Source organism: Anopheles darlingi, chromosome 2 (assembly GCF_943734745.1).
Source record: "Anopheles darlingi chromosome 2, idAnoDarlMG_H_01, whole genome shotgun sequence".
NCBI classification, from domain to species: domain Eukaryota; kingdom Metazoa; phylum Arthropoda; class Insecta; order Diptera; family Culicidae; genus Anopheles; species Anopheles darlingi.
This window is the reverse complement of record NC_064874.1, coordinates 6,470,001-6,489,547: the sequence shown is the minus strand read 5'-3', so window position 1 is coordinate 6,489,547 and position 19,547 is coordinate 6,470,001. Positions and strand designations below refer to the sequence as shown.

Sequence of the window (19,547 nt, the reverse complement as noted above, 5' to 3'; positions counted from 1 at the left end):
AAGTTTAACTCCGAGCAGCAGCACGCTGGCGACCCGTACGGTAGCAGCGTGACATCCTCGGATCAACGAGTTCGACCCGTCTCCTATCCGGAGCGTGGCAATGGCGAGTGGGTCCTAATCTCAACGACGAAAGGATACCAGTATCCGAAGCGACGCCATGGCCAGCGTGCCATTACGTTCTCACCTGCGACCTCAACGAGCCACCAGACCGTCAAGCTAACGGTGCTGCCCATGAAGAACGCGATCGATATGACCACCTCGCACAATGGACTGATCGAGGTGTCCTCCTCAACACAAACGGTTGAGGATGCGGTTAAGGAGCACCAGCAGCATAACAAACGGAAAGGATCGACATCGTCAGCGGAAGTCGGTGTCAGCAATGCGTTGCCAACGCGACGGAAGCAGAAGAAGAAGCAATCCTTAGCGGCCACAGGTGGTGGTTCCTTCTCGCTGATGCATCGACGTGATGCGGCTCAGGACAGTTCGGCAGTGCTGGCGGCAGTCGGTGCCGGCATGGTACCGGCCACCATGGCCATTCTTGCACCGATGGTACTTGGCAAGAAGAAGTAGTAAACCGACGACGGTGCGATGAGTCATCGTTGGAAGTAGCGCCCTAGTAGGCGTTTGCTGGTTTGACACACAAGAGCCGCGTTTGTCAAACCATGATGTGTGCAGTCGATTAGTCTTAGTAGGCGAGTAGGTCACCCACCGTTTACAGGGCCTCCGCAATTTGTCCAATCATTTCGACTGTCCCGAATACCTAGAGCCCCACCAAAAAAAAAGGGGGCACGAGGTCAAAGCTATTTATTCCAGCAGTATGTCTAGTAACCGTAGTAAGAATGGAAGATGTAACAACTGTAGTCGATCGGGCTCGGTTTGTCTTTGTTGTTTTTGTTTAAAACTATATTGTTACGTTACTTTACTTTATTTGTATTAATAATTAAATGCCTTAAAAACACGCGCGCACACACAAACACAGAGAAGACGGCCCCGATTCCACGAACAGGTCCGTGGGGGAAGGGGTCTGTTCGTTCGGATGGTGTCTGCTCACTGGGAGTCGAAGCTGGAGGGGCTTGAAGGAAATAAATAGTATAAATAGACCCCCTGTTCACCCCTCACCTCACCACGTGCCCGTCTCGTACTCCTTGTGCTACAAGATCAGAAGAGAGCTCTCGGCTCTGAGTTGCGTTCGATCGCGAGAATCCTATCCTTAATCCCATAGGTAAAGGTAGCTACAGGCCCCGCCAGAGCCCATCGCCAACGATACGACCTTTTGGGGGGCAGCTATTGGTGTTCCGCAGGTTCGGTGCTGCTGCTGTGGTGGACCAGGTGCGTCTGCACTCCGTTCAGGTATCGCTGGAAGTCCATGGTGACGTGCTGTAGGAAGTGGAGACCCATCTGAACCTTCCGCTCCACCGTGTTACGTATAAAGTCACCCCAGGTGTAACGATGTCCTTCGGTAGTACTCGTCTCTTCGGGGTTCATCGTCGTTGTCGTCATACTGTCAGTCTCAGTCTGCGCCGGAGCTTCATCGGTGCCCTCGGTATTCGCTACCTCCTTCGTATATTCGTTATCATCATCGACATCGATTTCATTATCGAAATCCTCTTCGGAACTGGCGCTCATTACCGCTCGCTTCTTCCTCGGACCGTGTTCCGGCATCGAGGCCGAGTTGATCATATCGAGCATCGAATCGACGTAGCTGCTTCCTGCGCCACCGACCACGTAGTGCGCATGATGCTCCGGGCTGTGCTCCGAGGAGTACGCCTCCGGATGGGGCATCATCTCGTGTTCGGGTTCCGCGTCCTGCAGAGGGCTTTCGGTGCCGGGTAACGCCGTCGTTGTCGTCGTCGTCGATGGAGGTGCTGCTTGCGTAGCGGCAGCGGCACTGTAAACCGGTGCCATGGGCGGTGGTGCTGGACGTACGGTGGCCAGTTCATTGGTTGCTGGGCTCATCCGTGCCGGATAGTACGGTGTCGGTGGTGTGTAATGGAACTCGGGGACAAGGTTCTGCGATTTCGCCTGCACCTGGGCCTGCCGGTTAATGTTAGAGTACATCTCGGGTGCGTTGGCACCACCGTACGCCCGATTGCGGTACGTAATGTGGGGATACTTGTTGCCCGTGTACGGTTGCACGTGGTAGTATTGATGCCCGGTCCGGACCGGTGCTTGTTGCTGTTGTTGCTGCTGCGGTTGTTGTTGGATGCGACGGCGGACGTTGCCGTTGTTGCGATAGTACGAACGATCTGGCATACCCGCGATCAGCTTCCCAAACACATCCTCCTCATTCTGGCCATCCGGTCCGGCGTACTCCTCGTAGTTCGAGTAGTACAGATCGTCCTTACGATCGTCGGAGCGCCGTAACGCCCCCAGTGGACTGCCGAGGAAGTAAGATGCCAGTCCGGCCGCCATCACTAGTCCAACCAAACCCACACCGACCGTGGGCATCACCTCGCGGGATAGATAGTTAATGATCTGCGTCGAGACGGGTTTGGCGGCGCCGTTCTTGTTCGGTGGTTTCGCCACACCATCCTTTACCTCCGGTTTGCGGTTTTTCTTGTTGGCTGGCTTCTTTTTCGTTCCGGCTGCTCCACCACCGCCGGTGGCTGGGGATTTGGCGTTCGGTTTGCGGGTTACTTTCTTCGTCTTGGTGGCCACCGGTGCCACCTTCGAGGGTGACCGATCTTCGGGTAGATCGAACATGGCGTCTTTCGGTTCCATGATCAGGAAGGTGGACGTCTCGATGGAACTGTCGCTCTCGCTGTCAACCGGGATGCCAGCAGCGGGATCGCCTCTGGTCGGAAGATCGTTCGCAACCGTCGAGGCACTTTGCTCCGTCAGGACCAGCTCGGTTGTGGTGGATGTGGACGTTGTTGTCGATGTCGCCGTCGTCGTCGGTTTCGGCGTTGTCGTCGTGGACGTCGTGGTCGTTGTGGCCGCTGTTGTTGTTGTTGTTGGTGGCTTTTTAACCTTCTTCACAATCACGGGCTTCAGCGTGGTAGTGGCTACCTTTTGTTTCGGGATCGGTTTCGTTGGTTTTTCCTTCTTCTCCTCAACCACCGATGTTGTCGTCGTCGTCTTCACCGGACGCTGGGTAGTGGTCGGTAGGTTCCGACGCATCGTCGGTGTTTGGTAGCGCTTCGTCGTTGAACCCATGGCCGCTGGTTTTGGGGTACTGGTGTGCATAATTTGTGCCTTCCGGGTCGTGGTACTTGTAGATTCCGCTTTCGATTCCGTTGAATCACTACCGGACAATAGAACCCAAGTGGACAGACCCTCACGGGGTGTGGTGGTCCGCACTGGTACACGTTCCGTCGCTCGGTGTAGCTCATTCTGGTATTCCTCGTCGGTTAGCGGCTCGGCGACACCGGCATGGCCCGCAAATCGATCCTGAAAACTGAGCGTTAGCTGATCGTTCGCTTTCGCTTCGCCGGATTTGAACGAAAGGGAAGAGGAGCTTGGGCTACGCTCACCACCCGTCAGTACCTTGGTGCTGGTCGACACCACAAACCCGGACGTGCCGATCTTCGTTTTCAGCAGCTCACTCGGTCGCTTGTACGCGTAGCTGCAACGAGACAGAAGATAGTATATTGCTAGAACACACAGATCACAGGCTCATCATCGCATCCTTCCTCATCAAGCATCATTGGTGTGAGGCGGTTCCTTGGAGCAATTGGACAGTTAATTTCATGCAGCACTACTACCCCAGTTACCGAGGAACCAGCTAGAAACGGGAGCCAGTAGAATGTAAAGAGACAGAAACCGGATTGCAAGCATAGCGGACAACAAAGAACGATGCCGACTGTACAGCGGTGAAATGAATGGCGTGAAAGCACGATTACTAAAAACTGGAAAAAGAACCAACGAGGAAGTTCATTTTATTGGTTTGTTTTTGGTTAGTCACGTGGTCACATCATGCTGGCGTAGTCCGTAAAGCTCGTAAGAGAGGAAGGTTTTGTTGGGGTACAGGTACATGCCTTAAGTCTAATGTTGTATGGAAGACCAGGAGAGGCCCGGGGATGGAAGGGGATGTCTTACAGGTCATGGTCATGCTAGTACATGCAACATTCATCAAACTAAACCAACTGAAATCCATCGTGCCCTCATTAAAATCGACGATATCTCTTCCTGTCCACTTTGCTACCGTTTGTTACTAAAACATTGAAACTAACGAGCTAATGGTCTAACTAGACGCTAACTAGGAGCTAACTAGGGAAACTAGGGACAGACAACGTGTACAGACAGTAGCCTGGGGGATGTTTGGATGGCTCTAGGGCTACGATTAAGGAATTACAAATATTACAATTCGCTTCCCGCACTGTCGCGGTACGAGGTAATGTGCAAGTGAAAGTGCTACAGCGCACCTCTACCGCTCACACTGTCAAGCGCTTTCACCGTTGATCGGACTCAGACTGATCCGGGCGACCACGTTACACTACTCACTCTATAGCTACTTATTGCACATGATGAGATGGCGATCAGATCACCATCATCATTACTACTACTTCTAATACTACTAGCTACTACCACTACTACTACTAGTGGTACTACCAGATGCAGCTAGCTGCAATTACGGCAGTCTAATCAATCAATCATGACGATGCCGATTGCTGCTGCTGCTTCTTCTTCTGCGGCTACTGTTCAACTCATCACTGCTGGCGCTACTGACACTCAATCTCAACAACTCAACAATCAATCGACAATTCGGCGTGAATCGTAGAGAGGTGCCAAGCTCTTCAATGGATGTCTATCGCTGCCTTAAAGAGCTGCCTTTCAACGAGTTCGATGTCGATCGTGTACGAACATATTGCGGTTTATATTTTACGCTTTCACGGTCGGTTAACGCTCGGTTGTGGTTTGTTTTGTGGTTCGCATCGCATCATTTTGGAAGCTCGAGAGAAATGGTGAAGTAAGAGAGAGAGAGAGACAGAGAGATAGAGAGCGAGAAAGCGAATGGACACTTTGGTATTGGCCCTGAAGCAGCTTAATCGTACGGATAGGAATTAAAGTCTCTTACAAGCTAGTCATGCCACGCCGCCGCCGTTAAGGAATTAGTGATTTGGGATGCTCCGAACACCCACCTCTCTGGGGGCTGGCTAATTCGGCTTTAGTTCGCTAGAGAGCGCATGCATTATGCTTGGTGTTACGCGTTACTAAATACTAAACTATGGTTCATGCTTGCTACGTCCGTTCTACCGAGCTATGTGAAGATGGGGGGATGGGGGTAATGATCATGCATCATGCGGGACTGTGTGTGTGTGTATGTGTGTGTGTGAAATGGTTATCATCTAGCATACTGGTACGACTAATCAAAGAAGAACGGTTAACGGCCAGACCGATCGCCAGGTCGCGAAGGTGTGCAGAGGATTGGCACAGTGGCAACGCGGCCACGTGATGAGCACCACACCTTAGAGCGCCATCATCGTCTTCGTCCACCCGTGGACCCCGTTTCCGCTGGGGCGTGGGATCGATAGGGATCCGTACTGAAGGAGGTTCTCCTTCGTCGATCACTACCCCAACCAGCCGGTGACCAACTTTGATCGAAATCGATCCACGACGAAGTCGGTTTCGTCAGCACCGGTCGCCTCCGGGGTCGGGCCGGTTTCCGTATCCAATGGTACGTCACCGGAGGCTTCTTGTGCACCAGCACGGTCGTGGACGTCGAGTAATGTTTGATCGGTGGCGCTGGGTAGTAAAACTTGTACATATACATACCGGCGGCCACCGTACCGATGACCATCGCCAACACCGGTAAACTAGTCATACCGAGCACAAACAGGTTCATCGGTGTCATGGCGGATACGGCCGCCAACATACCGACCATCGCGTGCGACATATCCGGTAGCAACGAACCGAGGGAACTGTCATGGTGCGAGGACGGTTTAGCTGGCTTTGGTTTCTGTTTGTGGCCACCACCGACCTGCCCCTGCTGCTGTGTGGCCAATCCGTTCGCTATCAATCCACCGGGATTACCGAGTGCACCGATCCGTACCGGTGCCGGAGGGCTAATAATGTTGCTAACGAGACTACTGATCGGAGTGTTGAGAAAAGAGGACACCGGTGCGGGCAGTACGGCCGGAACGACCGGTGCAATCGGATTGGCGGCCAATGGGACCGCCGCCAGTGCTCCCGTGCTCGGGGCAATGAATGCCACATCACTAGCGACCGCCACCGGAGCGGCAGCCGCCTGTGGTGCTACACCGGCCGCACCAGCGGCTAGTGCACCGGCGGCACCAAGCCCGGCAGCGGCTCCGAGTGGAGCTGCCCCCACTGGGCCTAGTTTCGTCAGTTCTCCTTGCTTCGTCGGGCTCGAGATCGCGATCTGGATCTCGCTGCAACCCTGTTTGCCATTGTTGAGCGAAATGTTGATCTCGTTACAGTTTGTGGTCGCTGCGTCCGTTACCGATTCCCCCTTTAGGTTGCCATCCTCATCGTACGGATTGTCATCGTACGGATCCCAACCAGTTCCACCGGCCTGTGGACCGTACGGATCCTGTAGCTCACTCGAGTAAACCGCATCCGGACGGTCGGGATCGGCCGGGGGTTGCTGTGGTTTCGCAACGGCATCCCTCACCGGATCCAGGATCGTGATTTTGATTTTGTTCTTCTTTTTCTGGTGCGGTTTCTTCTTGTGCTTCGTCCCCGAGCCGGTTATTAATCCGGGACTCTGCTGGTACACCTCACCTGCCTCGGATGGTCCAGGGTCCGTTACGGGGTAACCATTCGAGAGCACTTCCGGCGAACCGGAACCGAGCACCTGATTGAATCCATAAACCGCTGGCTTCTCTCCAAAGTCTTCCAGTGATGCTGGATGACCGGAAGCCGGTGTTACGGATGGTACACCGGAGAATCCATCAAACCCGTTATAGAGCGATACGGTCGAAGGACGTAACAAACCGACGGTTTGTGTGCTGTAATCTACGTTAAACACATCGGCCGGTTTATCGGACCATTTGGTGATAATTTTGTGTATCACGGGTTTTCGCTTCTGCCCGTAACCCCCGGTGATCGAGTACGGTGGACTGGAGTGCTGCTGCTGCTGCACCGGATACAGGTACGTCTTGTCCGAATGATCCCAAAACCCCTGCGATGGTACACCGATCGATACGGAACGTAACGTATTTTGTTCTTCCTCGATCTCCTCCTGCGCGACCTCACTTCCCGCGGTCTGGTCTGGCCGTAACCGCTGCGGTAGTACCGCCGGTGCCTGGCCCTGCAGACTGGCCAGATTCTTGAGCAGAAACTCCTTAATCAAACTATCGCTAGAGAGACCATCGTTAGTAGTGAGTTGTTGGTACCTTGGTTGGTGGGTCGTTCGTTCGCTGGTACTGCCACCGGTTCCAGTGGTGCCAATGGTGATATCGGCTGCATCAGCTGATGCTGCTGCGGCGGCGGCTGCTGTTTGTTGCGGTATGTTGGTCGTCTCGCCGGATACTGATGCCTGCTGTTCGGTGCTCTGGTCGCTACTGGTAGGACTGGAACCGTTCGCTGCGCTGCCAGACTCGATGCTCTCCTCGATGATCTCGAGCGGATTGCTGCGCCTCCGGAGGTAGATCGGTTCCACTAGGTTCGGTCGGGCAAGCACTGGCCCCATCAATAGGGCCACCACCAGCGCCCAGCTAACGACGAATGTCTTCATGGTCCGTCCGTCTAGCGTCGTCGTCGTCGTCGTGGTCGTCGAGAGAAAGGAAACAAACAAAAGAGAGTCGACATTGAATGGACGGAATGACGCGTTACAAACCGATTACAATGGCGCTGTACAGACACGGTCACGGTTAACGGTATATCCATCCATGGTCAGGGTGCTGGCAGGGGGAGAGCAGGAAAGGAAAAGGCGGGAGGGGGGGGGACTGACGCTTTTGGAGAGCAGAGCAAAATTATGTCACCCATTTACCATGTTACCAGGAGGAGGACGTTCACCCCTTTGCACCCGATCAATGACGAGTGGAATGCCGAGATGACGGGGCATACCTGGGACGGGGACCGTGACTAACCTCAATCCTGTCCCTCCCCCGTCCAGCGGTCCATCAAATTCCATGTCGGCCACGGTCGGTGTTAACCATTTGGGGCACGACTTTACACCTTGGGGTCCGTTACTTCCCGGGGAACGGGGAAGGAAAGCCTGCCGGAATGGGTGGTGCCCGGATTCCCCGATTGATATTCGGCAACACTCGCAGCGCTCGGTGGAGGAGGTGCGTAATGGCCGTTCTCTTGAGATCCCTAAAGAGGCGCGATAACAACCACATATGCTGGCTGGCTGGCTGGCGGGCGCACACCGTTAAAATGTTATTATTGGGAATAGAAGAAGGTAGAAATGGAGCCGGGAAGGGGGGACTGACCTCAATCCTGGGCCAGGCAAACACCACAAGAAGGCAGGAAGAAGGTTGGGGAAGAAGACCGGGAACGGTGCAAAAGGTAAACAAACCGTTCCGTTGCGTCGATCGACTGTTAAGTGGCCACTCGCCCCACGAGTGTGATGTACCACTTTCCTGCAGCTTGTCCGCTGGCTAGGTCCACTCTCTTCAGCACCCTTCTTCTGTGTTCTGTTCGATTCGTAACGTTGCGTAACGCAAGATGTAACGCCCGTCCCGGAGGAGACACCGGGACCGGAGAGAACGAGATCCGGCCATCCGGATTGAGGCAAACTGCATTTCTGTCCCCAGCTCAGGCGCCCAGATGCGTGTCGTTTACCCATTTTCGTGTCGCACTTGCACACACACACAGCGACGGACGTGAGACGCCTTGGGTCTGGACTACCTTGAACTTGATTTTCGTTTTGGTCATAACTATTTATGTTACTTGCCAATGGGAGCACGATCCCCGGGTAGTGGAGCGGTTCCATGTGCTGCAGAGTGGTCTTGTTCCCATCATTCAGCCCAGCTCCCCACTCGAACCCTCTGTTCCCATTCCCGTGCTCCCGTGCTGAGCCAAGAGCATCACTCGGCAATGGCGGCAACAACAGCATCGGCAGCAGATGATCATCATGCATGTTGTCCCCTTGCCCCTTGCATCCATCGGTTTCGTTTTCAAGTTCATGAACTCGTCTCGTAACGGTACCATGCATGCGTGCCGGATGTTTTTCTTTGTTGTACCAACCACCCCATTTGCTTGGTCTTATGCTATGGCTACTACGATCCACACACACATACATGATCTGCTGGCTGGCTGCCACATATGTTGCCACCGTTCCTGTGATTCTCTCGCAATTAATGCGCCAAGATAATCGCGTAGTTGATCGAGCATTCTGGGATCGCGTGCAGAGCGCTAGATTCGACCTCTACCCGGCGCACCCCCCGCGGTTGATGACCATCTTCACGGGCAGCAAATGGTGGCGTCCATCACGGTGGATAATGCTGTAGACGCATCACATTACCCATGGCATGGGGCCGTGGGGTGCAATTCAATCATTTTGTTATTTGAATTTGATTTGAAAAAGCAGCCGGAAGATGGTCGCCATCATCATCATCATCCAAAAACAACATTTGTGGCTCCGCTTTCGCTCATCGAGCATCGCTTCCCCTTTTTGGTGGAGCTCAACTCGGAGTAATCTGTTCGGTCCCAAAAAATGATGATGATCACCGGCGTACTCTCGACTACCCTTTACAGTACACTTTAGTTTCTGGGTTGTTTTTATAAATCGCCACCATCGCCATTGCGTTGATGGTGTAAGTGGTAGTGAAAGGCTTGGTCCGGAACAAGGCAACTGTGGTGTGTCACAGAGCGGTGGTACCGTGGCAGCGTGCAGCCAGCAGAGTGAATGGGCGCATCTTTTGCTCACCATCTTTTGCCTGGTGCCCATGGTGAAGACGTATGATTAAATGAACGGGCGACGAGAGGAAACAGGGCATTTGACATCATTTCCATGCCTCTTCCAGCCAACCAGCCAAACAATGGCACGGTCTGAGTCCCAGAAACGAGTGTCTCTCCCCCCGGGTTGTGGCGGTGGGGCATGAGATTCAGGTTAATCAGTCCGCGCGCACCTTATACCAAATCGACACCACGGCAAGTGCCGCGTGGTGTGTGTGCGCGCCCGCGTGAGAACGGAAATCCAATCCAATCTGCGCCCTGTTACACTTTCTCTGCTGCAGCTGCTTCCGTGGTGCTCTGTTGTTGTTGTTGTTGTGGTTTGTTGTTGTAGTTGTTCGAGGACAATTAAAATCTCACACCACGCCACCCGATTGTTGGCCCTTTTTCTGGGTCAGCAACGAATGTTTTCGATGATCGTAAAAGGATCCCTCACGAACACCCCCTTACGATTGGATTCACCCACTTTGCGCCCAGTGACCGGCCTCGATACCGCCGCCGCCGCTCAAACTGCTCAAGTGAAACTACTATTTATTAGTCCCGCGATATCAGCATCATACTGCACCGCCGGCCGTAGCCGCATTGTGTGGGATTCGAGGTCGGGAAGCGCCAGACGAAATCGTAAAATCATTCCCCATCCCCCACCAACCAGACCAGATGCAAATCGCAATCGAAACCAAAAGAAAAGGGGTTCGTCGCTTCGAGGTTGGCGTTGAAATTCTTTCACGTGCGGTGGAGCCGCAGCTGGCCACCTGACGATGCCATGACGTCACTACTTTCTCCCGGACTCGCTAGGGTAGGGAGGGGGCGAGGGTGGATACGAGTGGTACTTGGTTAAGGCACATTGTTGTGTTGTGTCAACTTGCGGCCATTTTGAGCCGATAGCGAACGGATACTCCGCCAGTTCCTTAGATCTTTCCCGAGGTCCCAACAAGCACGACCATTGAGTCACCTTCTGTGCTGGTGGAATGTCTAGTGAATTCTGTTTCGTTTTTTTATCGTTTTGCGCAAACAATCAATCCGCTTTCCTTCATTGGCGATCGTCAAGTCCAAAAGTCAAAGCCGGACAAAGCGCAACGTCGTGTACAGTTAGCAGCTCGCCGCGCACAGCCAGTCCACGACGGCGAAGTGTGTCGCACGAGGATGGGGGAGAGAGGGCCTTTAATAACGATCATCCCACAATGGGAGACAAGCAGACTTCTTGTGGCTTCTGAGACTTTTGGACGTTTGGACGCACGTGAAGTAACCGCCCAGTTTGGGGCAACAATTTCCGCTCGACGTTCCGATGATCGCTCAGACGATCGTCGCTCACGTCGCTCCCCTACTGCTCATCAGCGTCAGCACGGTGACGTCCTCATTTCTGGCGTGCCAAACAGAACGGTTCCAAAGAGTTCATTCACCGTCACTCGACAGACGTCCTCCCAAAAGGTAGCATTGACGGTGGCGGTGGTGGTGGTGGTGGTGCTGGTGAGGAACGCCGAGTGCGACTTTTGGCCTACTTTGGCAGCCACTTCGGAGTAATTGATCATCTAGAGGGTGCCCGGGGATGATCCTACGGCGTGACTAGGAGGACGGGGATCATAAAAACAAATCTCAGATCCCCTCCCCCTTCCAAGATCTGACCTAGAGGAGGGGGCAACGACGCCAATGACCTGATACGACCGAGCCAAGCTGTCCGGGCTGGATCGGGCGCTTGCTCTTGACTCCTGCGCACCATGATTCCAGTTCTTTCCGAGTTTCAGCTTCGGTTCATAGCGGTCGGAGCAAGACCTATCACAGAGCGCACCAGAGCCAGGGAGAGAGAGAGAGAGACAGATAGAGAAGGTGCTGATGCTGGGGTTGAGAGAAACTTTCTTCTCGTAAATTTCTTCGCTTCATTTCACCGCATCCAGCATCCAACGACCCCACCAACCCAACCCAACCCACCACCGAAATCGAGCCCCATTTGAATGTGTTATGTGTTGCCACTGTTGCCACTGTTGCCACTGGTTTCAGCTGCTGCACAACGGGCACTGGCCGGTGTACACACGAGAGCAGCAGCAGATTCTAGATCCGATTCTTACCGTTATGTTGGTGTCGCCAGCGCGATGAACGCTCCACGGGAGTTCGTTTCGTTTGTCGTCCGCCTTCCACGTCCACGGGGAATTCGGGAATCCGATCGAGATTCTGTCGAGGTTGTTGTATCTCTAGGCGCCTTTCTCCCACTGGACAAGTTCCTGTTATGTCCGTTTTTTACCAGCACCACAACACAAATGCGAAGAATTCACTTAGGTTTAAAGTCTCCACCAGAGATGCAGTCCCGCTGTAAAGTGCACCGCTTCTTCAGAGAACTGGGTTGGCCAGGGTCAGGGATGTGTTCGGTGGACACACAAACACCCCCCACACATACACTCACATACACACGGCTCGTTCACTGCTGGTCACTGTTAGTCACGTTTCTGTCCTTAACCGCGGGAATTCGATGACAATCTAGGCCAGTAAGCTGGAAGTTGCTGGAATTCCCAATCCGACGTTGCTGTCTCACGCGCTCAAGTCTATCTTTGATGGGTGATACTTCTTAACTGCAATCCTGCTTGGGACTAAGGCGACAGAAACCCTAGACCTCGGCTCGGCTTCGCTTCGCTCCCGATCTCTCTATCCGTTACGTCCGTACTGGTTGACTACCGACTGCCGACTGGAGCCGGGATAGCCCGGTACCGTAGCAGATAAAGAGCCAACACAACTTACACAATTTCCTTCGCGCCGACCTGCCGACTCGCCCGTCGTCTTCTGCGCGTTGTGATACATAGCTTGGCTCGTGTTGGGGGCTGGGGAGCGACGGGAGCCAACGTGCCAGCAGCCAGCGATTCTTATGCGTCGCTTGGAGAAAGTACCAGCAACTGGTCGAACGTGCGAGGTGGTGCGTGTTCGAGAGCGTAGCCATGGCCGAGGATTGCATGATCGGAAGTACGGTGTTCTAGAATTGGCACCGGAGCACAGGAGGCGCCCGATAATACCCGGCTGGATGTGGTTTAATGTCGTTGAACGGTTTCACCGTTTCGCACCATCTTGCGATTGCGTATTGGATTGAATGAATTTGATTGGCAACGAGCGATTCCAGGTCCCAGGTCCGATTTTTCTCTTCATTTTCTCGACTTTAGGGCATTGTCTTTGTCATAGCGAAAGTTAGCTGCGAATCCCAATTATTTGGGTGTCCTTTTTCTTCTCCCTTTTTCACATAGTATCTTCGTATTCGTATTCGTGTTAGATATAAAATCCTTGTTTTAATCGCCGATTTAAGGATTATTTTTTGCCAAATTTATACATGATATTTTTTTATCCTGACGTGATGCTATGACCGGAATTAATTTTAGCTTGATGCTACCTCGAATAGTTCTTTTTTTTTGGCCAACAGTACATCCAACAGGTTGCTGTGATCATTGCTTCAACATGGTCGTTACCGAGTCTCTAGAGAACACTTGAACACTTAATAGAAGCCAGCTGGGAGCTGGCTACGGGGAACTACTAGCGAGCACCTAGCATCCAATTCTACCGTTTTGCTAAATCATCTATCCATCGTTAGGTGGATACGTGGCCACTTACAGTTCCACCACGATTTGCCGTTGCGCTGTGTAAACGAGTCGCACAAATCAACGAGAGTGGCCGGAGCGAATGAAAATCTCTTCAGCCACTTTTTTTTACTCCCGTATCGTTGCATTTTCTTAAATCCTCACACACATATGGGCACATATTCCTACACTCGGCTCGGCTGGTGGCCATTGTGTGTGTGGTAATTAGCTAGCTTCTTCAGGTTCCGATCTTCACCGCACGCCTTCCTCCTGCTTCTGGCTCACGATCTCAAGAATACAAACTAGAATTGAAAAAGCAGCTATCCGCACTTGAGCGCCTGGCCAGCGCTTTTCCGGCTCTGCAAACCATGAAATGACTGTTTGTTCGCACCATCCCATTAGCAAGGGTCCGGAAAAAGGGTTTTTTGCTTTTTTCTTTTTTCTATGTATGCGGTCCACCTGTTCAACACTACAATATTGTAGTATGAAGATCCACCTGGAGGGGCGACCATGGGGAGAGAAATGTTAAGCATAATTTCTTATGTTGCTCTTCGGCGAGTACAGCGAGCACAAACCGATGTTAGTAACCGATCTTGACCCTTTCCAGATCGTTGTGCTGTGCATCGAGATGTTTCTGGAATGTTTGGAATTCCCCTGGCAACACCACAGCACCGGAAGTTCAAAAGGTGGCTGACATGACGATGCGACGCGATTGACCCCAACGTCCCACCGTTGGTCATCGAAACGCCGGGGGATGCCCCCGTGTGCGCATCGCGTCGTTCGAAAGTCGGAGCAATAATTGCACGCACGCACATTATTATGTTGTTAGTGGGGTAGTCATATTTGCATGATTTCTCCACGCGAGCATGGTGGGCGCTCATTCGCTCGCAGCATTAAAACACGCCTTTGCCACCTCCCCCATCACCCCTCGGCAGACGGATGTGCCCGCATCGCTCGCGGTGGGAATTGGTCATGCCGGCTTATCGATTTGTACACTTTCAAACGTTATGGTGCCTTCCGATTCCGGAGATCTATGACCTGATGATCGGAAAAGAGCGAGCGAAAGAGATGCCCATGATAATGAAACGAGCCCAAATACCTCCCTCCTCCCGGGGTGGGGGGTTGCCTCCGTGGTGCTGCCGTGTGATAGAGTTTTTGGCGCATCAGCATCGCACGTCGTCAGGGCTCGGCAGGGGCACGGGCCAGTGCGGAATAATGATTTTGCTGGCCCATCACGACGCCAATCTATGCTTTGAGCTCACCTCCTTTCTCCGCAGTGTCCAGGGGGAGGACGGGCTTTGGACGGACGCTATTTGGTACCGAGGCGCCCCAGCATCCGTACCGCAACATCAGCAGCATATTGCTGCAATGAAAGAAACGTGAGCTTCCTGTGTGCCACGAACTTACTTACTCACTCACTCACTGGCTGTCAATCTTGATCTTGCGATCTGCTCTGACCGTGGTGCTGCTTTTCCTTCCCAACAAACCACGGAAATTAGTTCACGAATGAATGGCACGATGAGTCGCATCTCTCCGGGTTTCCCGCCCCGTAGTAAGCGGTGCTGCCCCCACTGGCATTGTGGCATGTGGTCCGGTCTCTTGGTCCGCTCAAGTGGCCATATCTTTTTCCCAAATCATCCGCCCATTCAACGGCGGATTCTCAAGCATTCTTCGGTTTGCAGGCGTAAGGCGGGCCAGCAACAGCAACAAAGCCTAATCCCAATGTTCCGCTACATCGCATGGCTGGCGGCCATTTCTCGCACGGCATCAAATTAGCGCGGGGGATCGCCGGACCGCCGGTTGCACCGCAAGGCGCGGCGGGCCGTTCGTTTCGTTCCCTGGGCCCTGAGTCTCCAAAAGGGGGCAGTTAAGAGATCATGAGTAAATATATTATCATGATCATCATGATCATCATCATCATCATCTTCTGCTTCATCACTCATTAGGAGATGGTGATGGCACGCAGGTAATTCCGAGCAACGGGGCGGGCGAACAGGATCGGAATGATCGGAACCGTCGGAGCATGTAAAGCGCAACCGCACCATAAGGTAGATATTAATTATGGTGCTAAACTGTGCAATGATCAGGGCAGCGAGTCCATTACCACGGTTATTGCGTGCCGATAGAGGTTCAGATTGCTATTTGATTATCAGATGAATGACTGCTGATCTTGACAGAGGTACGTTTTGCCGGATTCTGGATATTATATTCCTCTCTCCGATAGAACAACGACTATATGTGAGTAGCTCTTGATGTGTAGCGTGTTCGAGTTTCCCTAATACGAACAGTGAGCTGTTTTGCAGAAGAAGTACGAAACGGCGAACCTGTAGGTCGAGAAGTCCCGCGAGGAGGCCAAGAAGGGAATTGCGGGTCCGCCGTGACTTTTGTTGAATAAATGGGGTATCTCATCTGCACCATATTCTGTAGTTGCACTCATTTTTTCTCAGGGAATTACAGAAACGCCAATAAATTCAAGAAATCCCAAGCGATCACGTGGCGGCTTTTCCCTAAGAGAAAATTCGAGGTTTTGACTTTTCCCATCGAGGAAAAAACGCCGATCACTGGAGGGTGCTCAATTAACACGGAAAATATCAAAAAAGCGTTTTTAACGGATTTTCATGGCTGTAATTCAAACTTGAAAATGCATCTCTCCACTCCTAAAACCGCAGTGATGTAAACGACGAGAGAGGTGGTCGATAAAATATGAGCAGATTGACCAAAATAAAGCAAAATTTTCATAAAAAATCAAAATTATGTGCGAAAAATGGTCTGCGTGGCACTGTATCGTTGTTATGGTTTCGAGGTTAGAAACTCGAGTTCGCGATAAAAGAGAATTTGTTAACTTTTTTGAACAATTTTCGTAAATTTCGTGATAAAAATAAAGGTGTAAGAACAAATTGAACTCATCTGCAACTCTTGCCGTCATTATCGTTGGAAAAAAAGGCCTTCCCGGCCGTACAAACCGTGCAAACTGCAGCCAGAACCCCAAAAAGACCGGGCTGAGACCGCTAAAAAAGGGTTCTAAATCTTTTACAACACTTCTAGAACCAACTCACTATCAACCCAATGTAATGCAGAAATCTGCGGCCGAGATCCGGGTGTCTCGAAAGGAAACCCGAGGAAACAGGTAGATTTAAGAAGGTTCGTGATTCTGCATAGATCAGTTGCATTAACGATCGAATTCCCCTTTCAGCTATAACGGCAAGATCTCTTTCAATTAAGATTACGGATAGCCTACCATAGCAGAGGGCTATATCCTCAGAGTAGTTTGCCCAGGAAGCTAGCCGTCCTGGGGTAAATCCTCACTGAAGAAAAAACAGCAATCTTGATCCAATAGTCGGGTAAGTAATCTTCTGTGTGGCCTCTTGTATGCATGGTCAATCAACGATGACCTTGGCTGATCGTGCGTTTCGTCGCGTGTCGCTCTTCGCTTTGCTAATTTGATTTACGTGTCTGGAAAACTTTGTTGCGGTGCGGGAACGGTTTATCAACCATCTCAGAAATCTCCTCGGTAATCCTGTGCGATAAAAAGGATGTATAATCGATCGGTTAGACGATGGAACGTAAGTGAAGGCGTAGCACTTCTCTTTGAGTGACCTCTTATCAGCTGTGTGTATTTAAGTGTGTGTGTGTGTATCGCCAGCGTACCAAGATGTTCGTATCAGCTAGAAACCGAACCGAAATGTGGCTTATCTTCACACACTCCCAATCATCAATGTCCACTTTTGTTATAGTCCTCCGAGGAGCAAAGTCCTTCAGCAGCAGCAGCAGCCCACCGTCAATTGCCTGCTTGGCTCGATTGTCATCGGAAACCGGTCAGAATGATCTTACGATTATACGCCTCATTGATCTTCTGCTGGGACATACTGATCATTCTGGTGCAGCTCTTCCTCACTCTGCTAAAGTCACTGTTCCATCTTGTACGGCCACCGAAAGCGAAAAGTCTGACCGGCGAGGTGGCGGCGGTAAGTTCCTGTTACGTGCCAGACTGGTGGCTTCTCATCGAAACTCTTCTCGTGCTAAATGTGCTTCCGTTTCAGGTGATTGGCAGTGGACGTGGTGTTGGCTATGATCTCGCTCTTCAACTGGCAGCACTCGGCGTGAAGGTGGCTTGTATCGACATCAACACGACGGACAATGATCTGCTGGTGCGAAAGATCCAGGCCGCTGGCGGTACGGCTTGTGCGATCGAGTGTGATGTCACGGATAAAGCTGCCGTCGGCAAAATGGTGGCCACTGTCGAGCGTAATTTTGGCACGATTAGTATGTTGTTGCACTGTTGCAACGTGCCGAGTGCCCGAAGTCTCGTGACCGAACCACCGCCAATCGAGTTTACGTTGAACCTGGGTGTTATTTCCCACTTTTTGGTGAGTACAAACTGGACCGAAAATCTGTTTAATCAATAAGCAAATTCCTCCTTTCGTTTTACCAGCTTCTAGAAGCAGTTCTACCAAAGATGAAGAAAGTATCACACGGCCATATCGTGTTCCTTACCTCGGTGGCTGGTGTCAGCGGGCTGAAGCATCAGATGCCATTGGCCGTGTCACAGTTTGCCGTGCAGGGCCTGTACGAGTCAACGCTCGAGGAGTTGCGCATCGAAAAGCGCCTACACACGATCCACACGACCCTGGTGCACATATATCCGTTCATCATTACCGATCACTGCTTGAATGATATTCGGTTGCGCATCTCGTCCGCCTTCGGACGCATCAAATCCGACGATGCAGCCCAGCGAATCATCGCCGGCGTACGGCGAAATGACCTCGAAATCAGCATTCCGGGCTATCTGTTGTTTCTAAGCCATCTGCTACGGTTATTGCCCCGCCGTGCCACGTTGCTATTGCGCGAGTTGATTGACACCGGGTTAGATCTTTGAGGGAGCGAGCGAGAGCATAAGTAGTCACCAAAAACGCCAAATTTCGAATGTAACGATGCCCGGAAGCACTACGATGGACGTTGCTTCTTTGTTTGTATTATGTTTGCCTCTTCTATTTTCCTTCCTGAAAATCCTCAGAAATACGATGAATTTTCCGCGATTGGCGGACAGCCGGATGGTTGATTCTTTTGTATATTGAGCAAAAGACTAAATATAATTTAACTAACTTTCATCAAACTTAGTGGCGCCTTTGTTCTTTTGAATTTCTCAAATATTTCCCTGTGGAGCATCGTTCACTGGTGTAGTTCATTTCAAGTTCTACTTCCATCTACAGCCTCTTCGTATACCATGGAAACATTCGGTTCCTCAACGAACAAGAAGATCCTCTGCGTCGGTCTGTGTAACATTGATATCATTCAAACGTGCGCCACCTATCCAAAGGAGGATTCCGATCAGCGTTGCCAATCCAGCCGCTGGCAACGTGGTGGCAACGCATCAAATAACTGTACTGTGCTGGCCAATCTGGGAGCGGACTGTGAGTTACTCGCTTCATTCAGTGACTCTGCACAGTTTCAGTTTGCGCTGGACGATCTGCGTCGAAGAAGGATACAATTCGCTCACTGTACTTTCCATCGGGACACCGAAGTGCCGCTGTCGACCGTGTGGCTTAGTTTGGCAACTGGAACACGCACGATTGTACATAGCAATCCCAATCTGCCCGAGCTGACGGTGAATGATTTTGCGAAGTGTAATCTGGAGGAGTATGGTTGGATTCATTTTGAGGTACCCGAACATCACATTGCTCACAGGATATAGATTGATATTCCTAAATCACCGCAATACAGGGTAGACGCAATACGGCAGAAATAGCGCGCATGATTGCCCGGATTCATCGCTGGAACAACGAACAGATGGAAGGAGATTCGGCAAAGATTACGATCTCTGTAGAGCTAGAGAAACCACGTGCCTCGAATCTGGAGCTGCTGGTGAAGGGGATCGATTATGTGTTTATAGGAAAGGATTTCGCTCGCTATTTACAACACGAAGCGGCTCGAGCTGCGGTGGAAGGAATCAAACGGCTGCATCCCGGCCAATACACCGTTATCTGTCCATGGGGAGCGAGCGATACGGTTTCACAGGATGCCGAAGGACGTTGGTACAGCCAACCTACGTATCCGCCATCCGTAATACGTGACAGTCTCGGTGCGGGAGACACCTTTGTGGCTGGTTGCATTTTTAAGTTGTTCGTAGGGAAAAGCACACTGCCGGAAGCCCTCGAATATGCATCCCGCTTGGCTGGTGCCAAGTTGGCCCATTTT

General features: G+C 51.8%; 4 protein-coding genes across 7 annotated transcripts in view; 3 read left to right on the top strand and 1 right to left on the bottom strand.

Annotated features, from left to right (window-relative positions):
* Positions 1–1,284: 1,284 nt before the first annotated feature.
* LOC125951042 (uncharacterized) lies at positions 1,285–7,639 on the bottom strand. Its single transcript, XM_049679547.1, has 3 exons — positions 7,299–7,639; positions 2,963–3,565; positions 1,285–2,794 (listed from the first exon to the last, which is right to left on the bottom strand). The coding sequence occupies exons 1-3, from the start codon at positions 7,637–7,639 to the stop codon at positions 1,285–1,287; spliced, it is 2,454 nt and encodes an 817-aa protein (XP_049535504.1).
* Positions 7,640–16,160: 8,521 nt separating this feature from the next.
* On the top strand, positions 16,161–18,463 carry LOC125951667 (estradiol 17-beta-dehydrogenase 11-like). Of its 4 annotated transcripts, none has more exons than XM_049680634.1 (6): positions 16,161–16,479; positions 16,546–16,693; positions 16,853–16,915; positions 17,087–17,317; positions 17,393–17,719; positions 17,785–18,463. In XM_049680634.1, the coding sequence occupies exons 3-6, from the start codon at positions 16,886–16,888 to the stop codon at positions 18,226–18,228; spliced, it is 1,032 nt and encodes a 343-aa protein (XP_049536591.1). In that variant the 5' UTR covers positions 16,161–16,479; positions 16,546–16,693; positions 16,853–16,885; the 3' UTR covers positions 18,229–18,463. The 4 variants fall into 4 exon arrangements, with proteins under 4 accessions (XP_049536591.1, XP_049536594.1, XP_049536592.1 ...); XM_049680637.1 differs by having other exon boundaries at positions 16,853–17,006; XM_049680635.1 differs by having other exon boundaries at positions 16,161–16,493; positions 16,575–16,693.
* Positions 18,464–18,576: 113 nt separating this feature from the next.
* On the top strand, positions 18,577–19,044 carry LOC125951036 (ketohexokinase-like). The gene has a single exon (XM_049679539.1). The coding sequence runs from the start codon at positions 18,577–18,579 to the stop codon at positions 19,042–19,044; it is 468 nt and encodes a 155-aa protein (XP_049535496.1).
* Positions 18,983–19,547, top strand: part of LOC125951668 (ketohexokinase-like) — a 974-nt gene continuing 409 nt past the window's right edge. Inside the window, exon 1 of the mRNA XM_049680638.1 lies at positions 18,983–19,547. This exon is cut by the window's right edge and continues 409 nt beyond it. Coding sequence (XP_049536595.1) covers positions 19,104–19,547 — 444 coding nt within the window. The 5' untranslated portion in view covers positions 18,983–19,103.

Bases quoted from the DNA above. Each gene is read 5' to 3' on its own strand.
- LOC125951667 (XM_049680634.1), top strand. From the start codon at position 16,886: ATGTATAATCGATCGGTTAGACGATGGAAC. The intron at 16,916-17,086 runs GTAAGTGAAGGC...CTTTTGTTATAG, and splicing joins GATCGGTTAGACGATGGAAC to TCCTCCGAGGAGCAAAGTCC. The intron at 17,318-17,392 runs GTAAGTTCCTGT...CTTCCGTTTCAG, and splicing joins TGACCGGCGAGGTGGCGGCG to GTGATTGGCAGTGGACGTGG.
- LOC125951042 (XM_049679547.1), bottom strand. From the start codon at position 7,639: ATGAAGACATTCGTCGTTAGCTGGGCGCTGGTGGTGGCCCTATTGATG. The intron at 3,566-7,298 runs GTACCAACAACT...GTCTCGTTGCAG, and splicing joins CGAACGACCCACCAACCAAG to CTACGCGTACAAGCGACCGA. The intron at 2,795-2,962 runs GCCACCAACAAC...TCTTCCGACCAG, and splicing joins ATTGTGAAGAAGGTTAAAAA to AGGCGATCCCGCTGCTGGCA.
- LOC125951036 (XM_049679539.1), top strand. From the start codon at position 18,577: ATGGAAACATTCGGTTCCTCAACGAACAAGAAGATCCTCTGCGTCGGT.